Source organism: Toxotes jaculatrix, chromosome 7, assembly GCF_017976425.1.
Source record: "Toxotes jaculatrix isolate fToxJac2 chromosome 7, fToxJac2.pri, whole genome shotgun sequence".
In the NCBI taxonomy this organism is placed as follows: domain Eukaryota; kingdom Metazoa; phylum Chordata; class Actinopteri; family Toxotidae; genus Toxotes; species Toxotes jaculatrix.
The window spans coordinates 18,688,706-18,716,202 of record NC_054400.1 but is presented as its reverse complement, the minus strand read 5'-3'; the positions used below and the strand labels follow the sequence as shown (position 1 = coordinate 18,716,202).

Genomic DNA, 27,497 nt, shown 5'->3' with positions numbered 1-27,497 from the left:
CTGGATTACGGTGGCGAATGAGAGCTGACATTTGGGCTGTGGTAGGGCTAAGCATTTGGCTGGGGCTTCAAATCCTGTCGACTCTGGAGAGCTCCTTCAAATTCCCCAACTTGGTGATAACAGAGTGTATCAGAAGTAGCGGGCTGCTGATACACACAGCTCTGTACCCTTTAAAGCCTAGTAGGTAAATGCAGCTGTTTGTGGTATATTGTTAAACAAAGATTGATCTTAACAAAAGGTTCACCTTCAGAGAGCTTAAGGCGCTTATGGTCTCCATGCTGCCAGTGTGACTATGTAGCTCTCAGGGCATCAATCATTGGCATAAAATCTCTCTGCCTCCATATGTGTGAGTGTGTGTAAATGTGCCAGTATGTTTGAGTGTGGTCTGGTGCAGATTCATCAATGTTTCAGTTATTAATGTGACAGTGAGACTCCAAGTAAAAAATGTAACTCAGTATAATGTTGTGCTAGTAATGAGGACCAGTATATTTTTTTACATTCAGCATCTGAGTACAGGATATCTCCATTTAAATATGCAGACATGATGAGAAAAACATGCCGTATTCCAATACAAAAAGGGACATTTTAGTCTTTTCTTTCTGAGACATTTGAAAAACATGAGGTTTGAAAGTAAAGTTTCAAACTAGTAACCTAATCAGGATTTGGTGTTTAACCTACATGGATTCTCGCTTACTTGTAGCATTATCTTAATCCACATGTGAATGGATGTTTTAGTGCATATATATGGAGGTAAGTGTTACACGGCAAATGCATGCTTGTATATATGTGTGTGTGTGTGAAAGGGACAGACAGGGAGGGAGAGACAGTCATCAGAAAGAGGAAATAGTGGGCAGTGCCTTGTCTTTCATCGCTTCACTAATGAGCCCCAGGACACACAGACTGGAAACAGCAGTATTGTTCTCCCCCCGCCCGCCCTGGCCAACAAATCCTATACAGCTACTGACACAAGAAATACATACATACATCCATAGCACGACACATAGGCCCTCAAAGATTACCACATACATTGTGACAGACCTAGAAGGACACACACACTTACAGGGCTCTGGTTCACACACAAACTCTGATTTGATAAGAAGCTAAAAATATATCTATATATTTTTTGCCTTCCTTCTTGGTTCCAATCACGGAGGTGGAAATATCTCCAAAAAGCTGCGAAGTTGTTGCAAAATGTTCTGTCTGACAAGCTGGCATGCACTCAAAGAGCTGAGCTGTCCAAGGCTGTCTGCTTTGAGACAAACACAACAGACCTCAGCCTTTTGGTCCGACGCCAGAAAGATTTTGCTCCATCATTATAACCTGCCTCCTGTCTATAATCCAGATATGAGCGATGGCTTGGTGAGAGCTTGGACCGACAGCGAAACCCCTGATCTCAGACTCTATCCCAGCCATACCACATGGTCTAATTTTTTACTGGAAGCCATTTTCTAAAACAGCTTTTCTGCCCTAGTTTGATCAAAATAGCTCATCTCTTGGAAAGCGGACAAGAAAATGGTTAAGAAATGGCTGAGGTTGTATATGGTGTGAGGCAGTGTGGTCAAGAACTGCGATGACAGATAATCTTTGTGGAAAAAAAGGGACCAGAAAGTCCCCTGAGGTCTTGCCTACCACAGTGGCATCTTGGTTAGAAGTTAAATAGACAAAAATGCAGCCACTGCGTTGATGCTTGTGCACTCCTGTAAGGAAATCCTCCTCTGCGACTGGTCCAATGGGAGCAGGCATTTTTCATGCTGTAGGAACATGGATCACATTCCAGCCCACATCGAGCATGTCCTGCCGATAACCATCCATCTCCTGACCTGCTTTAACCTCGCTATTCCCACCTGGCCAATAAAAAAACAACTTCTTGGATTCAAAATCTAATGCAGGTTAGCCGATGGAGAGAGGGCATCTGGCTGAATAGTTTAGCACATGGGTGTGGGTGTGGAATGGAAAGAGGGTGGGGAGGATTGCAGCAGATAGTATGAAATTAGATCTTCAAAGGCAGCTAAAGGAATTAATATTTATAGTTTTCAATGACCAAGTTTATTGTGGAGAGAGTCATTGTAAAACAAGGAGGAATGACAGAAATCCCTTGCATGCAGTTTTTGATTCCACCAATATTTTATTTGGTCAAGTATTTACATCTTTCTAACCTCAAGCCCAGGTGGCTGATGGGATAAGATTTCCTATCTGTGTGCAGAAATGTGTCCCACAGGAGGGGCCACGTTTGGGAAATGTGTCTCCACTCCCCGTTATTTTCTATTCCGTTTCACAGTGGAATAGTTTTGGAAAATACACTTTTTTACTTTGCTGACATGAGTTTGAAGATTGATACCACTCTCATGTCTTAGCTTAGCATAAAGAAGTGGGGGGCGGGGGGGGGGGGGGGGGGGGGGCTAGCCTGTCCTGAAGTAACAAAAATCCACCTACCAACTCCTCTAAAGCTCTATAATTAACACATTAAATCACATTTGTTCTATTCGTCAAGGAACCAAAGTACAGAAACGATAATCTGCCAGTTTACTGGAGATTATGTTCTGGACAATTTCTTTGCTCTGAGCAGTAACTTCCTGGACTCTCTGTCAGCTGTCTGACAATGGCTATTGACCACCATCTCCATTTAAAACACAGCTGTTGTCTTTACACTTCAGTTTTTGTGTGGATAAAACAAACAAGATATAACATGTTAATTAGAGAATTTAACAGGTGCTGGAAGGTGGAGTTTACCTTTGGGCAGAGTCAGGCTAGCTGTTTATCCCTGCTTCCGGTCTTTATGCTCATCTAAGCTAACCAGCCACTGGCTCCAGATACGTATTTACTGCACAGACATGAGAGAATCGTCAATGTTCTCATCAAGCTCTTGGCCAGAAAGCAAATAAGCGCATTTCCCAACATATCAAACTATTCCTTGAAGATGTGTCTTCATCATCGCTGCATGCCTTCTCTCACTGACCTAATATTTCCTCTTTCCTCAGGGACCTCAAACACAACTTAATCAGCACCATCATGCCTGGAGCCTTCCAAGGCCTGTCTGAGCTTCGGAAACTGTAAGTAGACATTAACATGACTCACATTCCGTTTGGTTTCAGAGCAGCAAACTTATTAACAGAAATCATAAACACAGGCACGGAAATTTTGAATTCAATTATTTCGTATGAGGCGGATTATAGAGTCTGTAAGGTTTTTTTTTTTTTTTGGATGATTGTTCACCAGATTTTCAGTAGTTGTTAAAAGAGACAAACATATAGTGCTTTTGCAGCTCACAGCAGATGTCATGCATTATGTTGAGCTCCCGGTGTTATTGTGACCGTAAAGGCCTCCTTCACTAAAGTGTTTCTGCTGATCCTTGTGGGGGCCATGCAGTGTCATCTCTGGTGCCCCGCTCCACCACTGTAGAAACCTCAGGCCCACGCAGAGGCTTTTCACACGTCACTGGATGTGACAGGGCGGTTGTTTGCAGCCACTCGCTGCTCACTCTTTGTGTTTTTGGACACCGAGGTCTGGTTGCGGCGTGGGTCGGAGCTGGTCGTCTGTGCTGCACCGCGTGACTCCCCTTCCCTCCTCCCCCTACTTGTGTTTTCCCTGCAAAGTCTGGGGCTTCTCAAAACAAACAGGGGGAGATAAACACATGCTCTGGACAGCTCTCTGCTGGGTAGTGTCAGAGGTGCAACAGAGCAGATCCCTCTCTGGCTGTGGCTATACATCACACTCAGGGGTAGACGGCAGAACAGGGGCCCTGCTTTTACCCCATTGGTGATAAACTTTTACTGGGGTCCCATGGAGTTGTGATAAGGGAAAGTGGCAGGGACTGTTGGCATGTTTATTTAGATTTTTGAACTTTCTAAAAAAAAGAGCAGAATGCTGAGGAATCTGCAGTAAAGGAACTAGCACCTAAGAAAATCATAGGTTCTTCATTTCATTAAAAACAGTGTCACACAGTAAAAGCACAGTTTTACCTGTATGTTGGACATGTATTTAATCTGATACCACAAAACAACATGGGCAGTGAGATAGTCAAGATATCACAGTCTGTGACTGAGTAGCTGAGGCAAGTCCTCTAAATTTGAAAATTACCAACATGTTCCTTTGTCTTTTTGCACTTTTAGCGACCTATCCAACAACCGCATTGGCTGCTTGACTGCAGACATGTTCCAGGGGCTGACCAATCTCACTAAGCTGTAAGAGACAGATGAATTGATTCCATAAAAATAGTTGACTTTCTGTGTTACGGGGAAGGTATTGAGTTAATTTGCTTGTATCTAATTTGTGTTCTGCCAGGAACCTCTCTGGCAACATCATATCCACCATGGATCCAGGAGTGTTTCAGGAGCTGCCGTCCCTCAAGCAAGTGTGAGCATTAGACACTGTCTGCACTCTAAAAACTCTCATAGCATGCCTTTCCATATCTGAATAAAACAATAAATATTCTAGACTAAGATAACATTTATTTCAGTTAAAATTTATTTTGCCTAGGGTTTGCTAACTGTTTTACAATCCCTCCAAGCCAGAAGAAAAACTCAAATAAACAAAGAAGATTTATTTGACATGTATTTATTTTAATATGGGTATTTTCACCGATGTACTATTTGTAGATGAAAAATATATTTCAGTGTAGGCTTTTATAAATCAGAAGATAAGTTAGTCTACAATCATTTCAAATCTGAACAAACCTCTGCTTGTTTTTTATATATAAAGTACTGCTAGTCCTTGCATAAAACAGTCACAGTACAGTAATAAATCTGTAATATGTAAGAGATTGTTGGGGTGGCTGTTATTCAACACTAGAGGTTGCTTAACAAATTTTCTCCAAGCCTTCAAGTGTTTTTTTTTTATCAAGTACAGGTATGATATGTAGATAATATAATAAGCAACTAGAGATCACATTGTATCTGTTTTTGCTCGACAGTAACTTCAACTCAGACTACCTGTCATGTGACTGCGGGTTGCGTTGGGTCCCGGGCTTCTTACGCAGCAGTTCAGTCCGGCTGGGGGACGAAACCCTGTGTGCCTACCCCAGGAGCCTGAGGGGAAAGCCTCTGCGTGGACTAAGGGAAAGCCAGCTGAGCTGTGGTAAGAGCCTGGCTGGAGTGAGGCATATGAATGAGGCAGTTCACCGCTTTGTTTTTCACAAACTTTAGCTTGAATGACAATGACTGTACGCTCAAAACAGCTCTCAAGATCATCTCAGTAATTTGAAGAATTAGTAGACCAAAAGGGTTGAAAGAGATCTATCCCAGAAGCTCGGCAGGGACATATTCCTAAAAGTATCAGTGAGTTGTGTTGACAACTAATCCTGCGGGTTGCATTTATGAATTGCTGCTGTCTGCATCCAATCTGCTCTAGAACAGCAGACTCATAATAGCTTCTGTGGAAACATAGCTGAGGTTGAGTAATGAGAGAGCAGCAGAAATAATTCAGAGCGATGTTTAACGGTCACATCTGTGTCGTTTCCCACCATGGTGCTCAGACGGCCCTCTGGAGCTGCACACCCTGTCGTTGCTGCCGTCCCAGCGTCAGGTGGTCTTCAAAGGTGATCGGCTGCCCTTCCACTGCACTGCTGCCTTGGTGGACAAGATCACCACCTTGCACTGGCGTCACAACGGTCGCCTGGTGACCTCTGACCCAGAGATGGGCGTCCAACTGGAGGACAGTGTGCTGCATGATTGCACCTTCATCACCAGGTGTGGTAACTACAGCTACACAGGGGCTCTTGATGATGATGTCTTTTGGTCTCAATTCAAATAATTTTTATGCAACCAAAGCACCAGCATGTATAAAAAAAGAAGTTGTACTAGTTAAAACAAACCTGTGAGTGTATGGTTGTAATGTTTTTTAATGAGCTGTCTATATTATCTTTATCCAGTGAGCTTATTCTATTCAACGTACATGTGGAGGCCAGTGGAGAGTGGGAGTGTGTGGTTTCCACTGGGCGGGGCAATACGTCTCGCAGTGTTGAAATAGTGGTGCTGGAGAACAGTGCCTCCTTCTGTCCAGAGGATAAAGTTATCAACAACCGTGGGGAGTTCAGGTTAGTTACAGTTACATTATTTATTATTACATACCAAAGGATTCAGCGTTCTCATTATTCTTTGGTTTTAATCCCCAGGTGGCCACGAACCCTGGCAGGCATCACCTCCCACCAGTACTGCCTGCAACTGCGTTACCCTTCCCTGTCTGTGGAGGGGGGTATGGAGCAGAAAAAAGCCTCTCGCTACTGTGATCGTTCCGGAAAGTGGCAGGAGGGTGACTACTCAAACTGTCACTACACCAACGGCATCACCCGTGTCCTGCATACCTTCATTCTGGTCAGTACTGCTGTCAGTGCAAGGTTTACCACAGGACATAGTGTTCATGTTCAGTAAACACAATGTATACTGAGTGTCACAACCTCACACCTTAAGTCCTCGCCATGTGTTTGCTTTTGCTTTACAGAGGCCCATTAACACGTCCAATGCCGTCACTGTGGCACATCAGGTGCGCACATACACCTTGGAGGCTGCAGGCTTCACTGACTCAGTAGATGTGTTGTATGTGGCACAAATGATGGAGAAATTTATGGAATATGTCAGACAGCTGCGAGAGGTGAGAAACATTTGAGTGCATATTTAAAATGGCATATGTAATGATATGCGTGTGTGTGTGTGTGTCATGTTTTCTCCTGACATTAATATCTTTTCACTGTAAAATTTTTATGTATGTTTGTTCTAGTTGTCGGAGGTGTTGGTTGAGATGGGCAGTAACCTGATGCAGGTGGACGACCAGATCCTCGCTCTTGCCCAGAGGGAAAAGAGAGCCTGCAGCTCCATAGTGTACTCTCTAGAGACTCTGGCCTGGCCTCAGCTACACAGTCATGCTCAGGACTTCTCCATGGTAGAGACTATTACTTCTGTATCATTTTTTTTTTTTTTATAGCTTGTTGTGTCAACAGGAAATACATGTACTGTACATGTAATGTATGAAATTTAAAAGTTTCTTTGTAAGAAAATTTGTTTCTAAGGTAAATGTGAATATTTTTAGTTGTATAATTTAAAAGCAAAATAAAATTCCTATCAATTTATTCAGATTTCAGGCATCTTTTCTGAATGACTGAAATGAACAAATGACCCTATATGGAAACAATGAAACAATGAAAAATCAATGTTTGATTTTGATATCTACAGGTTTCGAGGAACATTGTGATGGAGGCCCACCTAATTCGACCGGCCCATTTCACTGGCATAACGTGCACTGCGTATCAGCGTCGTGAGGTCTCAACAGGCAGCCAGGGAATGGAAATGGCGGCAGATTCTGCCCATGAACAGCAGCTTCATTTCCGCTGCAGCACTGGCTCCCACAACACCTCCCTGAACAATTTTCTCCTGAAGGTGAGACATGAGAGAGCACCCCCTCTCGAATCCCCTTGTTGTTTCTATTACTATATACTGTGCCATTAATAACCTATTGTATCTGTATTCACAGTTATTATTATTTAATGGTGGATTTCAACATTGGATACATGATTTGCATGTGTATTATGTTTTCTTCTCTAGAATTCGATAGCCATGGCGTCTGTGACTCTCCCAGCGACTCTGTTTCCTCCCGATGCCTCTGCAGACTGTAAGCTGCAGTTTGTAGCCTTCCGAACTGGCAGCTTTTTTCCTGTGTCAGGGAACTCAAGTAACACAGGAGAACACTCCCGCAGACGTAGCGTCAATACTCCTGTCATCTTTGTAGGCCTAGGTAAGGAAACTTCTTAGCCTATTTAGTGAAATCCACATTTTGTCTCTCCACAATAAAAGAAAATGTGCTGACATCTTATTTAAAATATTTCCAATACCGCTACACCGTAGAGTAAATCCTGTATCCCTATAACATCAACGATCATGGTTATTCTTGTGATAAAACAGATACATACCATTTTGTATTGATTTTCAACAGTTTTAAACTACCTTCTGTTGTTGAAGAAGGTAGTGAGCCACGTTCTCTACCAGCAGTAGTGTTGCTTGCAATTTACTCTACAAAATGAAGTATAAATAACTCACATTGTAAAAAGTTGATGGAATTTACTTCATCTTAGCTCTTGGGCCTGACAAACCACAGCACTGTTCTTTGTCCACCCACTTTTTCTAGAGCTTGACAAGCTTTGCTGTTAATTGAGCTCTTTCCACCTACATATAAAGAGCACACTGAGTCCTTGTTTCTGAGATATGTTGATTTTGGAAACTGTAGAAACTCATCAAGCAATATAAAAGAACATGAGTCACGCTGAGAGAAGGTACAATTGCATCAGGCATCACAGACTGACTTACCTAACAATATTAAACTATCCATAAACAATTTTCCAACTGAATGGGCGGTAAACAGCTTTGTCATCAGTCCAGGTTTGTATTAGTGATTTCATCCCTTTCTGTGACAGATGGTTGCAGAATGTCGAACCACTCTGAATCCATCTGGGTGTCACTGCGCCACTTGTCCCCTGGTACTGATGCTGTGGCAGCCCAGTGGAGACTTCAGGGACCAGAGAAACCAGGAGGCTGGAGCCAGGAGGGCTGTCAACTGGTCCACAGTGACAGCAGCACCTCCACGATGCGCTGCTCTGTGCTTAGTAACTATGCTGTGCTGCAGGTAGGATAGCCTGGACTATTTTTAATTTTTTATGCATCCAGTTTTTTACCAAGGTTGAACAAGACTTTCATTTGACCTGCATGTGATTTTTTTTTTCAAGGAGGTGCCTGACTTCCCCAGCTCCCCACCCAGCTCTGTAAGGGTGCTCCACCCTGTGGTCTATGCCTGCACTGCAGTCCTCCTCCTGTGCCTCTTCACCATCATCATCACACACATACTCCATCACAGGTACTATAGTATGTGTGCATTAGCAGACCTCTCCCTGCTATTTGTTATTTGCTTTATCTCCTCATTACTTTCCTCTGTGTCTGCAGTTCTATTCACATATCAAGAAAAAGCTGGCACACATTACTGAATACCTGCTTCCACATCGCCATGACAACAGCCATCTACGCAGGAGGCATAAGTTTGACCAGCTATCCGGTGGTTTGTCAAGCAGTAAGTCCTGAACTTACTCCAAACTTACTCTGATTAGCAACATGTAAGCATGAAGTCTGATCTCACTGCAATTTGTGACAGGTGGGCATTGCCCTGCACTACTCGTCACTGTCGACCCTGCTGTGGATCGGAGTCAGTGCCAGGGTCATCTACAAAGAAGCTGTGTGGAGACTGCCGCGGCAGCTGGAGGGAGAGTCTCCCGCTCCACCTACTCAGCGGCCTATGCTCAGGTCAGGGAGCAAGCCACAACTTTGTTTGATTGTTGTTTGCTGTCAGTACAGCTTATGCATTAGACAGATTCAGGAGTTCTTGCACATGACCACCCAAACTGTGCACCATCAAAGGCTATCATTGTGTCCAACAACCAAAGTCCCTCTGTCTTTAAGGAAACCTTGGAGGGACAGAAGAGAGTATTGCTGTAAGGCACAGAAAAGCCATAAGCATAGATGAACTCAGGGGAGGGTAGGAATGTTTGAAACCAACATAACAGAAGCAGAGGGGGTCGCCATAAATCTGAGCAGGGTGATTCAGGGGGTGCACTGTCTTTCCAAATATTCTCTTCTACACTGTGCCCCTGACCTCACTGGCTCTCCAGTCACCCCTTTGTTGCCCACTCAGCCACATGGGATCAGGCTGAAATAAATCACAGACTTCTTGGGTCTGTACTGACCCTTGTAACACTCTGCCCACTAAGAGAACGAAAGATCACACAGCTCTGTTCAGATTATAGACAGTCATGAGAGACATAAAAACACAAAAAAGAAAATGACACCGACATGCACACTTTAAAAACATCGTAGCAGCCAGAGGTCATACAGCATCCTGTGGCACAAACAAGAACTTCTCTTTTATTTTGAAAAACTTCAGCTGGGAACTTGTGTTTGATATGTTTTTTTTTTCTCTGTCATCCAAGGTTCTATTTGATAGCTGGTGGAATCCCTCTTATCATTTGTGGAATCACTGCAGCTGTCAATGTCAATAACTACGGAGACAACAGCCCTTAGTAAGTATTTCTCTCTTTATCCTTGAACCATTTGTCCCTTGACTCTGAGTTGTCTCGTTTGGTGCTGAAGTGAATAATTCTGTTTGACATGTTTAATACACAGAGATGCCCTTGTTTTGCACTGACCCTCCTGACATCTTTTCTTTCTCCTGCAGCTGCTGGCTTGTGTGGCGCCCCAGTCTAGGGTCTTTTTTTGTCCCTGCTGGCCTAGTGGTGCTGGTGACCTGGATCTATTTCCTGTGCACTGTGTTTCGCCTGAGGCACCGTGTGGCCAAAGAATGCACAGGAACCGCCCTGTCCTCTCCTGTGACTGAGAATCAGCCTGCTCTGGCGGGAAGCACCAGCCTCCTCTCCACAGACTCAGTGGTGGGACCTATAAACCCTGTTGTGGCTCCAGAGGACCAGTACTCGCTGAAGACACAGTTCTTGGTCCTGGTGGCCACCCACTTCCTGTTTGTGGTTCTATGGTGCTGTGGAGCCATGGCAATGTGGTTGACAGGGCACATTAGCTTGTTGTTCAGCTGTCTCTATGGGATGGCTGCCACAGTTTTGGGGGTGTTTCTGGTGGTGCACCACTGTTTCAGACGTCTGGATGTGCAGGCCTCGTGGCTGGCATGTTGCCCAGGCTACCGCCGTTCACATCCCATGTCTACTTACACACACACCTGCACCACCGGGAGTGGAGTGCAGACCTCTGAGCAGGGATCCCAACTTTTCATCAACTGCCATCCACCCGGTGACTCTCATAACTCTTCGTCAGCTAGGTCATCATCCACGCCAAGTGGGATCAGCAGCGTGGGCCCTGGGCCCTGCAAGCTCACCAACCTGTTGCAGGTGGCACAAGACAATCCAAACAACTCTTCACGTGCCCCTGCAGGCAACAACACTAGCACCAGTACTGACAACATTACCAAGCCAACTAACAATGTTCTGCCCACCATTAACTCTGCAGCCCCAGTGCATCCCCAAAGAAGGAAAGTGAGTAGCAGAACTAAACAAGGGAGCAGCCAGTATCACCATCGGGGTGAGGGCAGAGGTCACTACCGTCTCAAAGCTCTAAGGACTGCTGGAGGCGGGGGCAGCCTTGGGGCTTTAGGGCCCACAGGTTTAGAGCACCTTGGTTCTTCACATGGGGTTTACAAACAGGCCACGAGTGAGAATGGCAGCATCCACCACAGTCTCTCAGAGAACCAGGCCAGTCCACTGACAAATGGGAAGCGGGTGGGGGAGTCCGTGGCCACCAGCCCCTCAGAGGGAAGTGACGGGGGCAGTAGTGGGAGCCGCAAACCCTTCCCCCTGCTGCCCTCTATGGCCAGCAGAGCGGCCATGCACAGTGCTCAGAGACGATGCGCCAGCAGAGACAATTTGAAACTGGCTGCTGCTGCGGAGCGAGAAACGAAGCGCTGCTCATACCCTTTGAACAGTGTCACCACCACTGTGCCAGGGGCCGCAGCCCCAAATGGCACCCTGAAAAACTCAGTGCTAGAGCTGGAGCAGGATATGAGTGGCACAGACCAATCCCAGAGCTCTGTTGGAATGAAGAGTGGTTTGTGGAAAAGTGAAACCACAGTGTAACCTATACTTACATGTGAACTTCTATGCATGACCTTACTGAACTCTTAAATGATTGGGTTATGTTTTAATGGTCTCTTGATTATAATAATTATATAATTTAAGATATAAAATCATGAAGGCATCCAGGACCCTAAACTGGTACTCTTGCCTTTGTAGCATTGTGAGAATTTGCTGTGAAATGATGGAAAAATAATAAGGCTGTTTTTTTTTGTCATTTTCAAACATAAGATACTCATTTATTTTATCCATTTCACAGAAAAATGTACAAGATGTCTCTGAAATTGGCATATGATGTTGATTTTGGATGTCTAATGAAAGCTTTATTGTTTTAGTTGTGATTTTTCTATGCATATCAACTATAGCATGAAATGGGATGCAAGATGGTCCATTTCCAAATTACAGCTATATGCATTTAATCTGTGGACAGCCTTTCACCCTTATGTTTGCTTCAAGTAATTGTTTGCGTGTGCTCATGTATGCACTTGTATGTTCTGTGTGTGTGTCTGCAGAAGTGTGTGTGTGTGTGTGTGTGCATACAGTAGGAGAATAATTGTATGAGTGCGGCTGTACAGAATCTCTGAGTGAATTAAAAAAAGCTATGCGAGACTTTTGAATATATGATGAACACGTTTCATTTGCATCTCTATGTACTCCCATCAGCACTGACGGAGCTTCCCCATCTAATAAATTCAGAAAGAATAAAAAATCAGGGGGAAAAAAACATTTGTCTTTTTCATATCTAATCTCTTGATTCAATTTCCACTTCTAACAGAAGACTTTTTCTGGTCTAAGGCTTGATGGCTGCCCCCTCCTGGATGGTAATGAAACTTTTCAGTCATTGTCAGCGGTTAGGAATTAGAAATAAGACTTGTGAGTCTGTCAAATCTCACAGGTTTTGCAATGACAGACTTACCTAACACATGCTGATGTAACGGTAAAGCTTCTCACAATACCTCTAGAAGTGTTAGTATTAAAGATTTCTCAAAGAAATATCCACAAAATACTTGTCACGTATCAGGCAACTAACCAAATAACATCACAGCATGCATTAGATAAATTCAGAATATCAGAATCAGAATATAGCCTTCACATTTGAGGAGACTTTTTAGGTCAGTTTGATACTCTTGCAATTGAGGAAATGACATTAACAGGAAATTGTGTTTTAACTATGCAACTCATTGTCACTGCTTTTCCTATTGTTCTTTGAGAGGAAGTCTTCATGAAATCCAGAGAATCGCACAGTGTATGTTGTTACTGCTACGTGTTTTAATGTGTTCAGTCTGTTGTGCACACTGCTGTTCAGTCTGTATTCAGTGCTAGCTTTTTGATTAGCCCCAAGCAGGATGTATTCAGGATGTAAATCATGAAACTTATCATCTATTCCATATGACTGTGACTAATGTTGAACCTCTCATGGAAAACAGATATAAACATTAAGATAGCCTTGAATCTCATGATTCAGTAATATCATGTTCAAGTGCTTCATTCATCTGGTGTGGATACTGTCATCTGTGCACACTGTCATGGCTGAGTTACTCATAGGTCTAATGTTAACTTTTGGAAAAAAACTGAACAATTTTTTTTTTTTTTTTTTGCCTTCTAAGGTGAGCCAAAATGCCTGCTATGTTGCTGACAAATGGAGTGTCTGTCAGTCGCACAAGTCTGCAAAAACCCATGAAAATGTGGTGATATGTAACATTTTACACCCCCAGTAATGATCAGTCATTAAAGGGACATATCCAGAAATCAAATTGCACTTAAATATCTTGATGAGGGCCTGATGAACAGATCAAGAACATGATACTAAGATGTCAGTGAGATATAAAGGATTACGTCATTTCATCCTCTTTCATTTTGGTTGACTTAGGGTATTCATGGATTAACATTTAGGCCATCTGACATAGTTTAATTGGTCATAAGCTGAGCGTACTCGAGCTTCCCCAAACAAAAAAACACTATCATCATTTTCAGTGTGGCAAAACATTCATCTCAATAAGAAAATTAGATTTGAATTCCTAGACTTTAATTGCCTATTATAATAACATTACTTGCAGTATCAGTCTACAAGATGTTGTTGAAAATCGTTCAATAATATGTTTAAAGAAACAGACTGTGCTTTATGGCTTTAGATCCAAATATAGTAAGAAAAGTAATTTGTCTGGACACCTTCTGTCCTTTAACAGCTAAATTATCTTCACCGGACTCAGTTCAGTGTTAATGGTTGCCCTGTTGAAGTCGTCTATGGCTGTTGCGAGGGTAAACTGACTCCTGATCAGTGACTGATATTGCTATTTAACGGTCCGCGATGTCTCAACGCCCCCCCTCGTCCACTGTCCAATCATTGACGCACTTTAGACATTGACAGGAATGTTTACCAATAGAGTAGCGCTTTGTAGAGTATGGGTGGGAACTCATGACATCAGGGAAGTGTACTGTTTAACTTAGCGGAGCAAGGGAACTGTTTTTACGAAAGCCTTTAATAGTAGTTTATTGAACCGCAGCGATGTCGTAGTTGGCTTACACATGCTAGTGCTAGCGTTACGTTGGTGTTAACCCAAGTCGGGGGTTATTTAGAGGCTTAGATATATCGTTACGAGGAGGAGGGAGAAGTATTACGACATCATCCTGAGCTTCCTGAACTGAAGTCAAGCTAGGTAACCTAAACCGCCAGCCGCAGAGGACGCCGGAGGTGAAAAACACAGCTCAGGAAAAGGTTAACCAACACTCCGACGCTGTTAGCTATTTTTACAAGACAGTTTGGATTAACTTTTGGTAAATCTTAACGGAGTTTCGCCATGTCTCTGGCCGAGCAGAGCCAGCAGTGGTTTCCTACGAGTGTCCAGGTAACGGTGCATCAGGCTCGGAACCTGCGCTCCAAAGGCAAGAATGGCACCAACGACGCCTATGCCATCATCCAGGTGGCCAAGGACAAGTTTTCCACCTCTGTGGCTGAGAAGTGTATCGCTCCAGTGTGGAAAGAAGAGGCTTCGTTTGACCTGCCGCTGTTCCACCCGGGTAACGCTGAACGCTGTACGCTGTACATCATAGTAATGCACCGTGCCCAGGTGGGGCTCGACAAGTTCTTGGGTCAAGCTGTGATAAACTTACTGGATCTTCATGACAACAAGTCTCGCAAAAAGACAGAGTAAGTGACTGCTCGTAAGCGGGCCTAACGTATTAATCACTCATTCATTTATAGCCTGCTTGTTACACTTTACACATTAAGCCGAGAGTCGTGTTTGGGTTGGAGTCATTTGTTGTGGTTAAGGGTTAAACAAAGGTGTGCACTAGATGTTGAGAATTTTCCTTCTTCTGTAAATTCAGTTTAAACCTTTATTCCGGTTAAATTACTCTGCAGCATCACCCCCAGAAAGTCTCAGCACACTTGAAGAATGAAAATATTTTCTAGCCACATAAGATACACCTTTATTAGTCCCACAATGGGGAAATTGCATCCGTCACAGCAGCAAAGAGACAGATACAGGCACCCAGAGTATACAAAAAAATACAAAACATAAAGACTTGAGATTTACAGTAGAAAATAAATACTATAAACACTATAAACAATAGCTTCAATATTAGTTCAAAATAATACTGTGATGTGGACTGCAACATAAAACTTAACAGACTGAGTAAACTGTAATATTCTGATAAATAGATAGGCAAACAAATATTATGCTGGTTTATACACGTCTGGCTGTTGTTGATACTCATCATTTCCCTAAATTATTTTAAGCCAAGACGAGGAAAAAACTGCCTTTGCTGTAAAACTTATTTCCATATTCCCCCGAGTGGGTGAATCTAAACAAACTTTAAAGAAGCCAGTTACAATTTATTGTGACTGATGACTGACTGTATTTTTATTTCACTGGATGTTTTGTTTACACCTGGCAAGTGACTTGTATTTTTCTTACTTGTCCTTATATTGCAGACATGTGCTAACTTTATCCATTTGTAAGAAAGCATTAACAAAACTCTTGTGGCTTATGAACACCTATTTGATGGTGTCTTTTACTGACATGGTAACCCAATGATTTTACCACAGACAGTGGTTATATTTTGTTCATATTTATGTAGTGATTACCAGACACAGCCAGTGTGTTTTTGAAAATTGCCATCAATGAAAAACACTTTTAATTGGCACATGTTAGCTGGTGTCTGGTTTTATTTAAAAGATAAAATCTTTCAAAATGTCATTGACAAAAACAATTGAAAATTACATTTTGTAAAACACAAACCTGGAAATTACACATCCGAATGTGTCTCTTGGCTTTTTATGTGTACACTGTGGAACTTAGCTCTACACTGCTTTGGCTTTTGAGTTTTTCTATTGGCATTGTCCAGTTTGTATATACACATCAAATATGGTGCACTTAAAATAGGTCACAAAATGGAAAAAAAAAAAGCATCAGAGCATGCACACGGTGACGTGAATCTCCCTCCCCTCCCTCTTCTTGTTAGAGTCTAAGAGGAAAAACAGAAACCATGGAGTTGGTGGGAAAAAAAAGTCTGAGGTTATTCTAATCTCGGCACTTCCTTCGATGTTCCCTCTCTCCGTTGGACCACACCTCAACGCTTAGCTGAGACTTTTACTTCATAAACTGGTGTGAAGCCAACTCCGTCACTGGCAGCATGGTGAAGGAGGTTTATCTGGAAATCATTTTCTCACACTGCAGCTGTTAATCCCACACGTTCCTCAGGGTTATTTTGTAGTTTACAATACGTCTGCTCACACCTAGATGCGTTAAATGGTGACATCTGTGGTTTGACATAGCATGGGTGTAACGTGGGCGTAACAGGACTGAAAATCAACATTGCATTAGTGTTGAACAGGAATATACACACCCTCTTACGTGAGAGGAATTTAAAATATAAAGATGGCTCAATATAGATGCTGTCAGTTTTATGCCTCACTGGTAAACCCCTCCTAATGTGGCCTTTAATTCTGAGATGACCTTTGGTAAAGACCGAGTGAGCTGGTGGTTGTGAGTTCTCAGTAATCACTCAACAAAGGGCAGTCTTGATATGGTGCTGCAATGACCTCATTCCCTTGATTATTCTACCGGCATATCTTAAATGTTATCTTGTGTTTTGCTTAGTAAGTTTTTCTACTTAAATAGCAAAGTTCATTCCTTGCTCTTTCCTTTCAAAGTCTGAACGCTCACTCAGCCTGCTCCCTCTGTCTCCTTTAAGATCCAGTATGCAGGCTGGGTATTGGATGTTGCAGTTTTTGCCTGGAAGCGTGGTGTTGGATTACTGTGCTGCTTCCCTGTTGTGCTGATAACAGGGTGTGACATTGAGAACTTTGTTTTTCTTCTTAAAGGGAACTCTACAGTTGCCTCTAACACAAAGGAATGTATTTCGAGATGAATCGAGGTTATAAGCAATAGTATGCTTTGTCCAAGAGTTGGAGTCATTTACTATCCCAAATCATCATACAAATAAGTAAATACTTAGGAAAAATGTTAATTTAACGGATTAATGTTATATTTATATTGATTTAAAGTTGTGACATGACCACAGGGCTGCAACTAACAATTATTTTCATTTATCTGCGAGCTTATTTCCTCAGTTAACTGATTATTCATTTGATCTTTAAAATGTCAGAGAAAAATGGCCAAGATATTTTTCCAGAGTTAAAAGTGACATCTTTAAATAGTCCTTCTAAAGTATAAAGATGTTCAGTTTACAATGAGGTAAAACAAAAGTTGCAACACTCTTTTTGTTTAAAAATTGCATTTTTCTGGCAATCTACAAATTTATTATCGACCTTGCTGCAGGATCTGAGCCCATTTTTTTTTTTACATGAAGAAATTATTTATTGTCTTAATCAACCAGATGTTTTTTCATAACACATTTTTATCATCAGTAATTGATATGCTTAGAAGGACAAGCAATGATGATTTGTTTAGTCCAACCCATTGCCCAAACAAGACAAAGAAGAGCAGAAAATTCTCACGGTTTAGAAGCGTGAACCAGTGAATGTTTGCCAAAAGTAACTTGAACGATTAATCCATTATCAGAATAGTTGCCCATTAATTTTCTTTAGCACTAGATATTTTTGATTAATGATATTGGACCAGTTCCAACTGTGGCAGAGCCGGTTCTTCAGAGTCAGGTTCATTTGTTCAGACACCTGAGTCACAATATTTATTTTGTAAACAAGAGCAGAGCAATGGCACTAAAAATATCTCCCTGTGTAACTTAAGAATTATTCTCACCCAGCATCACTTTCAGTGAATTCAAACAAAATATCAGCTTATAAAACCTTTCTGAAGTGTCTTTCAGAACATTTCATTATTGAATTGAATATTATTACCTGATAATTCTAGAGAAACACTAAAATCTACGTATATATCAGTGGATGGTATCACTACACTGTGTTATTTTGAGGCCATTCTGGTGTCCACTCATAGGATAAACACAGGCCCTGTTAATCATTACACATGACAGAGAAGTGCCCTTGACAATCAGTGGAGGGAACCTGTCCAGCAGGACCGGTGAGAGCGTGCATCAGGGGCACGGCTCTGTACTTTTATGCAAACAGGACAGAACATGCACACCCTGTCAGCCTGTTAATAACTGCAACAATGCCTTGCGTTTTCTACAGTCAACTAAAGCACATACTCTGCTGTAACTGACGTAGACAAGACAACAACAACCATCAGTCTCTTGACTGGCTGGAGAAAGTTGTGGTTAGACTTGGTTAGCTATTGTTTGACTTGGCGTGGCCGGTTTAGGGTGGGAGATTGAGGAATTAGGCTCAGTATAACTTTCATTACCTCACATACCGTACAGTACCTCCCTTGCATGTTTGAAAGTGTTTGAAGAATGCTGGTTCACTCCCATTGCTTGTTTCCTGACTGTTATCCCCAGAAGAGCCTGTCTGGATGTCTGCTACATGACACGAACATGAACGCTGCAGCTGTAAACTCCACATGAACTGCCTGGTTAATGTCACACCGTGTTTTGTAATTACAGGCAGTGATAGATATCTTCAGTATAGCCCAGTTTACCTCTTAGGAGGTCAGATTGAACCTTAATAGGACTCATATACAGTGTTACTCTACAAAATGATGAAAGAGGAATTCACACAGTCACCTTTGCTTTAAGTGAAACGGTTGGAGGGCTCTGCTGTGGAACAAAAGAGTTCAAAAGGGGAAAGACTCACTATAATGGGCACTTCTGCTACAGCATTAGTACGTCTAATAATAGCAAGGCTTTAATTACACAAGCAGAAAGCATGTGTATGTAATGGCACTAATAGCTTGTTTTGGCATGGTTTTAGAAAGGGCTCTCCAGAACACTCCTACCTTTCCCTTGCAGACAATAAGTGCTGATCCTGTACAACAGAGAGGACATGAGGGTGGGTGGGGGGGTCAGGACTGAACAAAGCTGTAATTGTCAGGCTTTATCTGCGGTTGGCATGGTACTCCCAACAGGAACTGGAACAAGCCGTACGCTGGTTAATGACACCTATCAGTCTCAGGTCTAACAAGACACAGCAGAATAATACCAACAGATTTGAAGCGTTTGAAGTCAGAGCCATTAGAAACCAGGGGATTTCTGTTGGGGATTTATTTACAGTATATTGTGTTTTTTTTTTAAATATTCAATTTGGACTCATTTAACCCTTCATATAACCTTAAGTGAGCCTATAGATGTTTTGTTTACAGTTGTGTAAGGCCAACTCAAAATTAAATTACTGTATAGAAGAGTAACCCTGTGGCCAAACTATGGTTTGGCGGCATAGTTCATGGTTTGTAGTGACATTAGTAATACACAGCAGTTGAGCATAAGATTTTGAGATTTTATATGAACTCAGATTCACTTGCAGTGTAGGGCTGCAACTATTCTTTTTTTAATATTAATCAAGCTATAGATAGTTTTTTTTGTTTGATTAATCAGTAATGTTTAATTTACTCACTGTTTAATTTATAAAATAGGGAAAATGCTCACATTAACTTTCCAAAGCCTATTTTGATTCATGTTTAATTTATAATGATACACACAAAAAACACATATACAAAAAAAAACTTCTCATGTTTTCAGAGCTGAAACCAAAGCAAATTTGGCATTTTAGCTCAATAAATTACTTGAATGATTTCAATGATTAAGCATCAAAATCGATGCTACTGAATTGTCGGTTGACCCATTAATCCACAATATCAAAGTTTTGATTTTTAAAAGCCTATCATTAATTTTGAAGAAAATTTCTATGATTTCTGTTTTGCAAAAATTCCATTTTAAACATCTGATTCATTTCTTTCTGTCATTTTCAGTTGGTTCAAACTGGTGGATAAGACCGGGAAAGTGGACAAGGAGCGAGGGGAGGTGCTGCTCGATGTACAGTTCATGAGAAACAACATGTCAGCTAGCATGTTTGACCTTTCTATGCAGGACAAACCCCGCTCCCGCATCTCCAAGCTGAAAGACAAAGTCCGTGGGAAGAAAAAGGATGGCTTCTCTGACTCTGCTTCAGCTATTGTTCCCCCTGTCAGCCAGGTCCTCACAGACAGTGAGGGCGAGGCTGATGCACAGTCACTCAATCAGTCTCCAGGATCAAAAAAGAAATCAAAGCTCAAAAGCCTCTTCGCCCCCAAATCAAACCTGCAGCGTAATATCTCGCAGTCCATGTCTACACTGGGCACACTTCCCGAGAAGAACTCATCTCTCAGTGGCAGCCGCTCATCTGGCCTCAATGTAGACTCCCCTGAAGGTAACCTAATCTTTCTCTACTCTGTTTGTACTGTATGTGCAGAGTTTTTCTGTCCTTCCTCTGCTTCGCAGTGCAAGTTAAATAATGCTGTTTTGCATGTCAACAATAACATTGTGCTTCCGTGTCTCTCCTCCCACAGTTAAGAAGAAATTCAAATTGCTGGGTCACAAGCGAACAGGCAGCTCTGACAGCAAGGTGTCTCAGGGGCCTTTCTCCCTACTGGGTCGCTCCAAGCAGAGCAACAGTGACCTGAACAACCTGTGCATCAACGGCAGCCATGTGTACACAGAGGAGGCAGAGCCCAAGAGCGGGTCTACACTCAGTCTGAACAGCTCAGGCCAAGGCTCTGTGGAGGATGTCCGCAAATACAGCTCTGACATCCCTGCAGATTCCTTTAAAAGTGTACCTGTCCCCACCAACAGGTATGAGGCTACAGACAGAGCCACACTGGAGCAACAGCGCCATCAAGAGGAGGAGGAGGGAAGGCAGGCAGAAGCAAAGAGGCTGGTGGAAGAGGAGAGAAACAGAGCAGAGGCCAAGAGACGGCAGGAGGAAGAGGAGCGCAGATACCAAGAGGAACAGGAGAGGAAGAGACGCTTCCTCGAGGATGAAGCAAAGAGGAAGAAACAGAAGGAGGAGGAGGAAGAGAGAAGAAAGGAAGAGGAAGAGCGCAAGAGGCTGGAAGTAGTAGAGAATTCTAAGCTTCAGGAAGAGCGTCGCAAAGCAGAGGAGCAGAAACGACAGGAAGAGGCCTCCATGAGCGACAGGCTGTCAACTCTGTTTGGAATGATCAGAAAGAAGGAGGAGAAAAAAGAGGAGGTAGAGCAACTTCCCAAAGAGGTGTTACCTACACCAGCCCCTCGGAGTGACTCAAGAGAGTTTGATCAACCTATCTCCCGCCAGTCCACCAACCCATTTGAGGACATCCCCCTCAGCTTAGATCCTACAGTCAGCAGTAATGAAAGCCCAGCTGATGATCAGAAATCCAGTCGCAACTCACAAACCCCCTCTGCCACGGTCTTCCTCAACCGCACCGCTAAAGTGTCTGCAGTCAAACCCAGGTAGGTTTTCTCATTTGGTTGCATAATATGCTCTTAGTAAGTTACTGTTATGTAATAATGCTGTGATGCTGGGGATGCTGTTGGTTGCTTGTAGTCACACTATTCTTGGACTTGCGTGACTGGAATTTGATCAGTAGGTCTGCACATACAGTGTCTGCACATATTGTCACCTTTTTGGTGGTATGTGCATTATATTTCACAAAAAAAAAAACAGTGACAGTGCTGGTCCTGTACAACATCATCACTTACACAAATGAGACAAACATATCAGTCAGAAATGTTATTCAAGAAAACCTAAACACTTGTTTTTGATTATTAAGTTTCATCCTACACTGTCTTGTCTACACTGAAACTTGGGAATTCCACAACTCTCCGTCCTGTTTCTGTTCATGTTGACTCAACCTCACAACTGTCTTGAATGACCAAAACCTTGAATTCCATCTAGTGGTTGACGGACCTGTTTGACCAGTTTGGTCTTTGTACAGATGAGAACCTGGGTGTGGCTTGTGTTTTTGAAGATGTGGTGGAGCAGGTTGTGGGCTGAGCAGAGCTCATAAGGAGTAACTGAGCCACAGTGTGACTTTCTACGTGGATGTCTTGGGTAATCGGATTTTGTGGTTAGATTTTTTTTTTAGAAGTTGCTTGTGGACGGGATTGGACTGGATTCTTTTTAAATTTTTGAATCATGATGGTAAGGGGCTGGTTCTTGTTACTGTCACTGATGTTACAGAGGTCCTTGTTTTCAAGGAAGTTTGCTAGATGGCCGATAGCAGCCGACGCATGTGAAGTTATTTTTATTATTTAGCTGTGATGTGTGGTTTGTTACATGTTGTCACCATGTTGGACAACCTAGTATAATCTAAATGGCAAAATCTTAAAGCAGATATGTCACAGTCAACATTTCTCAGCGTGAGCAAGTCAGAGCTAAAAATAGAAACCGTAACTGCAGGACATGTGAGTATCAGAAGTTCTGTCTGTAGGTTGGCATTGTTTTTAATGGCAGCCGTTTCTCATGTGTAACTGTGATAAAATAAAGTTTGTTGTCACAGACCACAAATTAATTCTGTTTTTTAAGATTTAGGATAATTGCTAAGCATTAAGTAAATATTGAATTGTCTAAGGGCTACGATATATGAGGTTGTAAATGGGAATTAAATAGTTTTTTGTTGACTGACTTGTTGTTATGTGACATCCTAATTAAATTGGTGACGGGTTGTACATTGGTGGAAGTGACTTTAGATGATATGATGGTCACACTGACCTGTAGGCCTTTGTTTTCACTCCAGATTGGCTCAGTCTGTGGAGTCTGAACCCGCTGACTGCCAAACCCCCACTCAGCTGTGTCCTTCCCCAGCCACCTCTGAGTCCACCCTCTGTAGTGTCCCATCTGAGTCCCCTGATAATTTCTCCAGCCTGCACTCATCCTTGGCTCCTCCAAATATAAGTCGAAGCCTGTCTGGTTCCAGCCGAGGCAGCACAGGGAATTTGTCATCTGTGGAATCAGTGGAATCTTCACCCACCATGGCAGACAAGAAGAGAAAAGCCCCCATGCCGCCCTCGTATTCTGTACATGTGAACCAAACTGGAGGAACTGACATTCCTGTCAGAGAGATCAAGAACCCTGGATATGTAGAGGCAGACGGATCACAACAAGGCAAAAATATGTCTTTACCACTTCCTGATTACGAAACTCTCTTTCCAGTGAAGAGGCATGGCGTACAAGGGCACACTCGATGGGATCATTTAATAGCTGAGGTCAATCAGAGACACAGGGACACAGCATCTGAATTTCTGGGTCCAGAGATGAGTGTGGATGGCCCAGAGGAGCATGAACCAAGTCCCAGATCTTCCATATCAGAGAGGAGTTCTGCTGTGAGGCATTATCAAACACACCTTCCAGAGACCAAACCTTTGTCATCCAAAAAAGTAGCAGCCCCAGCTCCCCCTAAACCAGTCACATCTCCACAGCCTCAATCAGTAGTGGTTTCTAGTCAAAGACAAAGCCAGAACATTGCTCACCAAACTGCCACGAGGCCTAATCCGTCTCCAGTCCCAGGACCTGTAAACACAGACATCTCGAGCAGAGAAAGTCTGTCAGGGACATCCAGGCAAGGAGTGAGGAAGGTGTTGCACCCATCTCCTGCAGCATCACTTGTACCTAGACCAACTAGTCAAATGAATACTCCATCAGATGATCAAAGAAAAGTGCAGGTCTCCATGAACAAAGAAGCACCCACAGCTAAACCCAGACAGAGGGTTAGTGGCAAAGAGCCAACAGAACAAGAAAATTCTGCTGTGAATCCAGACAGAAATATGACAAGTAACACCAAAACTCCCAGTAACACTCAGACATTTAGTCAGACTGTGAGTAGCATGGACAAAAATGGCGGGCAGGCAGAGGAGAACTTTGTGGAGTTTGACCCATTCCCCAATACTGGGCTTCTTTCCAAAGACCCATGGGCAGAGCTGAAGCCGAACCAAGAAATCGACGACCTTTTCACCGGCAACACACAGAAAGAGCTGAAACCTGAAGATCGGGGAATGACAGAAGATGATCTTGAGAAAATCTTTAGTCAAGAGAAGCCAATAGATCCCTTTGCTAGTTTTAATGGCAGTGATTCAGACAAACGCAGTGAATACAGGAAAAAAGACGACGATACAAAGCAAGCCAGTCCTGTTTTCCAAAGACGGAATTCTCAGAGACAAAAACAGATTCTTCCATCAAAAACTCTCTCAGATAAAAAAGTTTTCAAGTCTCAACCAGAACCAGCATATAAAGAAGGAACAACCATAACTGCAGCCGGTCAAGGCCTCCCCACAAGAGATGTCATGAATGAGTCTGTCACACTTCAGCCTCAAGCTGTTGTGAAAACACAAAGCAATTTCTATGGAGGAGAAGATCTATTCGGAGCTGAACCTTTTACTGTGCCCTCTGCTTTGAAGTCATCTGAGCCCCTCCAGGTAGTTATGGAGGAACCAGCAGGAGGTGTGTCTGGGGGAAGGACACTTTTGCGAGCATGGGTCTCACCGTCTGAGGGTCAGCCTGTCAGTGCGCAGAATAGCAATGGAGGTGGGCTAGCCTTAACTCCACGCAGGTGAGATTGAAGAGGCTACTTACAAAGAATGCATTTGTGGACTTTATCTAGATTTGCACATGGCTGCTGCTGCTGTACTGGGAGGATAAGGTGTTGGGATTTAACTTGGGTGTGACGATTTTGAAATCTTGTGATTTCTTGGCTTAATTTCCTCATTTTGAATTTAATCCTGAATGTTACACATGGATCACTGTGCAATGATTTGGAAGATTTACACTGCATTATTACACTATGTTTAACTTCTGCTTATATAATTTTTTTAAATTACTTTCTGTGACATTTCTGTATGCGTTGTGCTTACAGTGATTGTTCTGAGGGTTTTATAATAATATATTCACTTTCTTTACAGGCCTCATCCCGTGAAGCCCCTGACCACAGTTGAGAGCCAACATGCCAACAGCACACAAGCTGTGAAAGAGATAAAGGCCTGGGACAGCACACCAGGGAAGATTAAGGTACTGTCATGACATAAATGGCACCCTGGGACCAAAACACCAACAGATTTCTCATGTGTCCCCTCGCAGCAAGTTAATTGGATTTTACTGCTGAAGGAACTCTGGGATGGATTACATAAAATCTCTTTTCACCCTGTAACATGATCTGCATTATACATATTTGCAAGTACTGTTTTTTTTTTTAGTTAATCCTCAGAATTTTTTTCATGGAATTTAAATTCATTCATGAAAAAATGTCAGACGCAATTGGGCTGCTTCAAAATGAATTATATTTTTATGCTTGAAAACTTGGGGAGGTCGACCCTGAAAATATTGGTAAATATTGAGTTTCATTTTTGACCTTGGCAGTAGCAGTTTCACTAAAAAAAATGTTAATGAAAAGTCCACTTGCCATGTATTTTACTCAGCCGAAGGAGATTTTCTCAGTTGTCAATAACTGAGAAAAACTCCATCTGCTGACAAGATGTGACTGAAAGCTGTGGAAAAACCAAGTAAGCTTTAAACAGTCCATCAGGTCCTTAATTAAATCAGTTAATATGTTTAGAAGGCATAAACCATATAGACTCTTGTCATGTTCCTCAGGTGGCAGACTCAGGTGAAAGTGGACCTTACACTCAGCTGACCCAGGAAGAGTTGATCACACTGGTGGTAAAGCAGCAATCAGACCTGTCCAAGAAGGACGCCAAGATCATTGAGCTGGAAGATTACATCGACAACCTGGTGCTCCGCGTCATCGAGGAGAAACCCAGTATCCTACAAGCCCTTAGCCATGCCAAGCCAACGTAAGGTCATGGCTGCTGGAAGGATCACTTCCCAGTTTTGTTCCTTGTGTGAGTTTGTGCTGTTGTCACCATGTACTGAGAGACACAATCTTTATGAAGGTCTTAGAGCATATGCACTTTTTTAGTTTCAGTGTAAAATTTGTTTGAGAATGCTGGAAAATGGTCTCTGAACTAATAATACTCTGTGATTACTTAATAACAAGCAAGCAAAAGTCTTTATATAAGCAAATGAATGTATTTGTTTTGACACTAAGGTACTGGAATTTGCTTTAAAAAAAACAAACTTGTTACATGAAAATATATTCAGCATCTTGATTTATAGACCATAATTTAATGAAACTTGGGTTGAGCTTTATTTAATACATTTATATTGCAGAGAAAAATATAGTTTATGAAACTATTCTCTGGCCTTTGTTTTTCTACTCTCTACACTGGGTTTTGTTTAACTTAATACTGTGTGATTCATAACCATGTACATAACCTCACACTACCATTCCAAATTCATGCAGCATCTTGATGAGCTATGAATGTAATAGGTCTCTCCTATATTTGCAATAAATTGTTTAATTAACTTGCAGTGCATCCCTGCATATATTGACTAGAAATTCTGACCTCATCAGCTAAGTCAAGATTAATATTGTTTTTATAACAAGTGTATGCCGACTTTTCCCTCCACCGCTGAAGTCTTTTTTATTTTCTTTGTTGATCCTTTTGGAAAGCATGTATTTTTTTAACCTGACAATTAACAACATTCCTCGCTTGTTTCACTCACCACAGTTGAATGTCAGCTGGTTGTTCCAGTCCTTAAAAATTAAAAAATATTGTGCCTACCTGTGCTTAAAAGAGGTGTTATTTAGAAAACCAGCAATGAATAAAAGCAAGCAGCTACTAAGTACTGTACATACTTTGAATTACTTTGAACACAGTAGTTACAGCAGTTTTTTTCTCTTTTATGTGGTTGTAATATAGCCTGTATAGTTCAAAATAAAATATGATGCAAGTCAATAGTACAGAACCAAACTCTTCTGATAATAATGTAAGATTTTGATCACTGTGATGTTTGTGCTGTATTTATAATATGAAAACACGAGACATGATCAAAAAACAATAATCAGAGGAACTGTAACAGACTCTATCAGTCATAACCAGCCTGGTTTTTGTATTTGAACTACACTAATGAATGAAACCTGCATCTATGCCTTTACATAATAACACTGTTTGATGTCTTGACAGAAATTATAGCAATATTAATCTTGAGAATGTACAAACTTGTGCCTTCAGAACCCTTTTCATGACTTTTATGTTTGCTTGATGGAGAGTGGATGGCTACCTCTCTTCTTTTCCTGGAGTGAGAGCTCAAAGAATGTGCAGAATGAAAAGCCTGATGTATGAAGTGTTTTTTTTTCCTGACATGAAGACAATACTACAGTCAATGTGTGGCAGAGCAAAATGTGGTTTGATTTGAAATAAAGACACTAATCATTTCACCAAATTATTGGTAACTGCAATTACTTACATTTGTGTTATGTACATTTTGAAAGTAATAAAACCTACATGCATGAATGAAATAATAAGCTATATAACTTATTTTATAAGCCATCAAACAAGCTACATATTGCATTGATAACTCCAACTGCCTCATGTTTTTCGAGTTGTTTCCTCTTCCAGCAGGTTTGTGTAATGTTTACTAAATATTGTGTAGTAAAATTTATTGAGAAAAGGCTGGGAAAGTCAGATAGTATTAAGAGATGGCCTAATGCAC

The 27,497-nt window shown here is 42.1% G+C and overlaps 2 protein-coding genes across 3 annotated transcripts in view; both read left to right on the top strand.

The window, feature by feature from the left end:
• The window catches only part of adgra2 (adhesion G protein-coupled receptor A2), a 37,587-nt gene extending 25,252 nt beyond the window's left edge, over positions 1 to 12,335 (top strand). Inside the window, exons 3-19 of the mRNA XM_041041498.1 lie at positions 2,979 to 3,050; positions 4,110 to 4,181; positions 4,282 to 4,353; positions 4,910 to 5,073; positions 5,471 to 5,684; positions 5,867 to 6,031; positions 6,110 to 6,308; positions 6,436 to 6,585; positions 6,712 to 6,873; positions 7,164 to 7,367; positions 7,533 to 7,722; positions 8,399 to 8,607; positions 8,708 to 8,835; positions 8,922 to 9,045; positions 9,127 to 9,275; positions 9,959 to 10,048; positions 10,204 to 12,335. Coding sequence (XP_040897432.1) covers positions 2,979 to 3,050; positions 4,110 to 4,181; positions 4,282 to 4,353; positions 4,910 to 5,073; positions 5,471 to 5,684; positions 5,867 to 6,031; positions 6,110 to 6,308; positions 6,436 to 6,585; positions 6,712 to 6,873; positions 7,164 to 7,367; positions 7,533 to 7,722; positions 8,399 to 8,607; positions 8,708 to 8,835; positions 8,922 to 9,045; positions 9,127 to 9,275; positions 9,959 to 10,048; positions 10,204 to 11,623 — 3,784 coding nt within the window. The 3' untranslated portion in view covers positions 11,624 to 12,335. The remainder of the gene's footprint in view (positions 1 to 2,978; positions 3,051 to 4,109; positions 4,182 to 4,281; positions 4,354 to 4,909; positions 5,074 to 5,470; positions 5,685 to 5,866; positions 6,032 to 6,109; positions 6,309 to 6,435; positions 6,586 to 6,711; positions 6,874 to 7,163; positions 7,368 to 7,532; positions 7,723 to 8,398; positions 8,608 to 8,707; positions 8,836 to 8,921; positions 9,046 to 9,126; positions 9,276 to 9,958; positions 10,049 to 10,203) is intronic.
• A 1,733-nt stretch (positions 12,336 to 14,068) lies between these two features.
• Positions 14,069 to 26,992, top strand: rab11fip1a (RAB11 family interacting protein 1 (class I) a). Of its 2 annotated transcripts, XM_041041499.1 has the most exons (6): positions 14,069 to 14,768; positions 19,906 to 20,342; positions 20,482 to 21,403; positions 22,690 to 24,498; positions 24,848 to 24,953; positions 25,536 to 26,992. In XM_041041499.1, exons 1-6 carry the CDS (start codon positions 14,419 to 14,421, stop codon positions 25,737 to 25,739), a joined length of 3,828 nt encoding a protein of 1,275 aa, XP_040897433.1. In that variant the 5' UTR covers positions 14,069 to 14,418; the 3' UTR covers positions 25,740 to 26,992. The 2 variants fall into 2 exon arrangements, with proteins under 2 accessions (XP_040897433.1, XP_040897434.1); XM_041041500.1 differs by lacking the exon at positions 22,690 to 24,498.
• Positions 26,993 to 27,497: the final 505 nt, after the last annotated feature.

Bases quoted from the DNA above. Each gene is read 5' to 3' on its own strand.
- rab11fip1a (XM_041041499.1), top strand. From the start codon at position 14,419: ATGTCTCTGGCCGAGCAGAGCCAGCAGTGGTTTCCTACGAGTGTCCAG. The intron at 20,343-20,481 runs GTAACCTAATCT...CTCCTCCCACAG, and splicing joins CAATGTAGACTCCCCTGAAG to TTAAGAAGAAATTCAAATTG. The intron at 24,954-25,535 runs GTACTGTCATGA...CATGTTCCTCAG, and splicing joins GCACACCAGGGAAGATTAAG to GTGGCAGACTCAGGTGAAAG.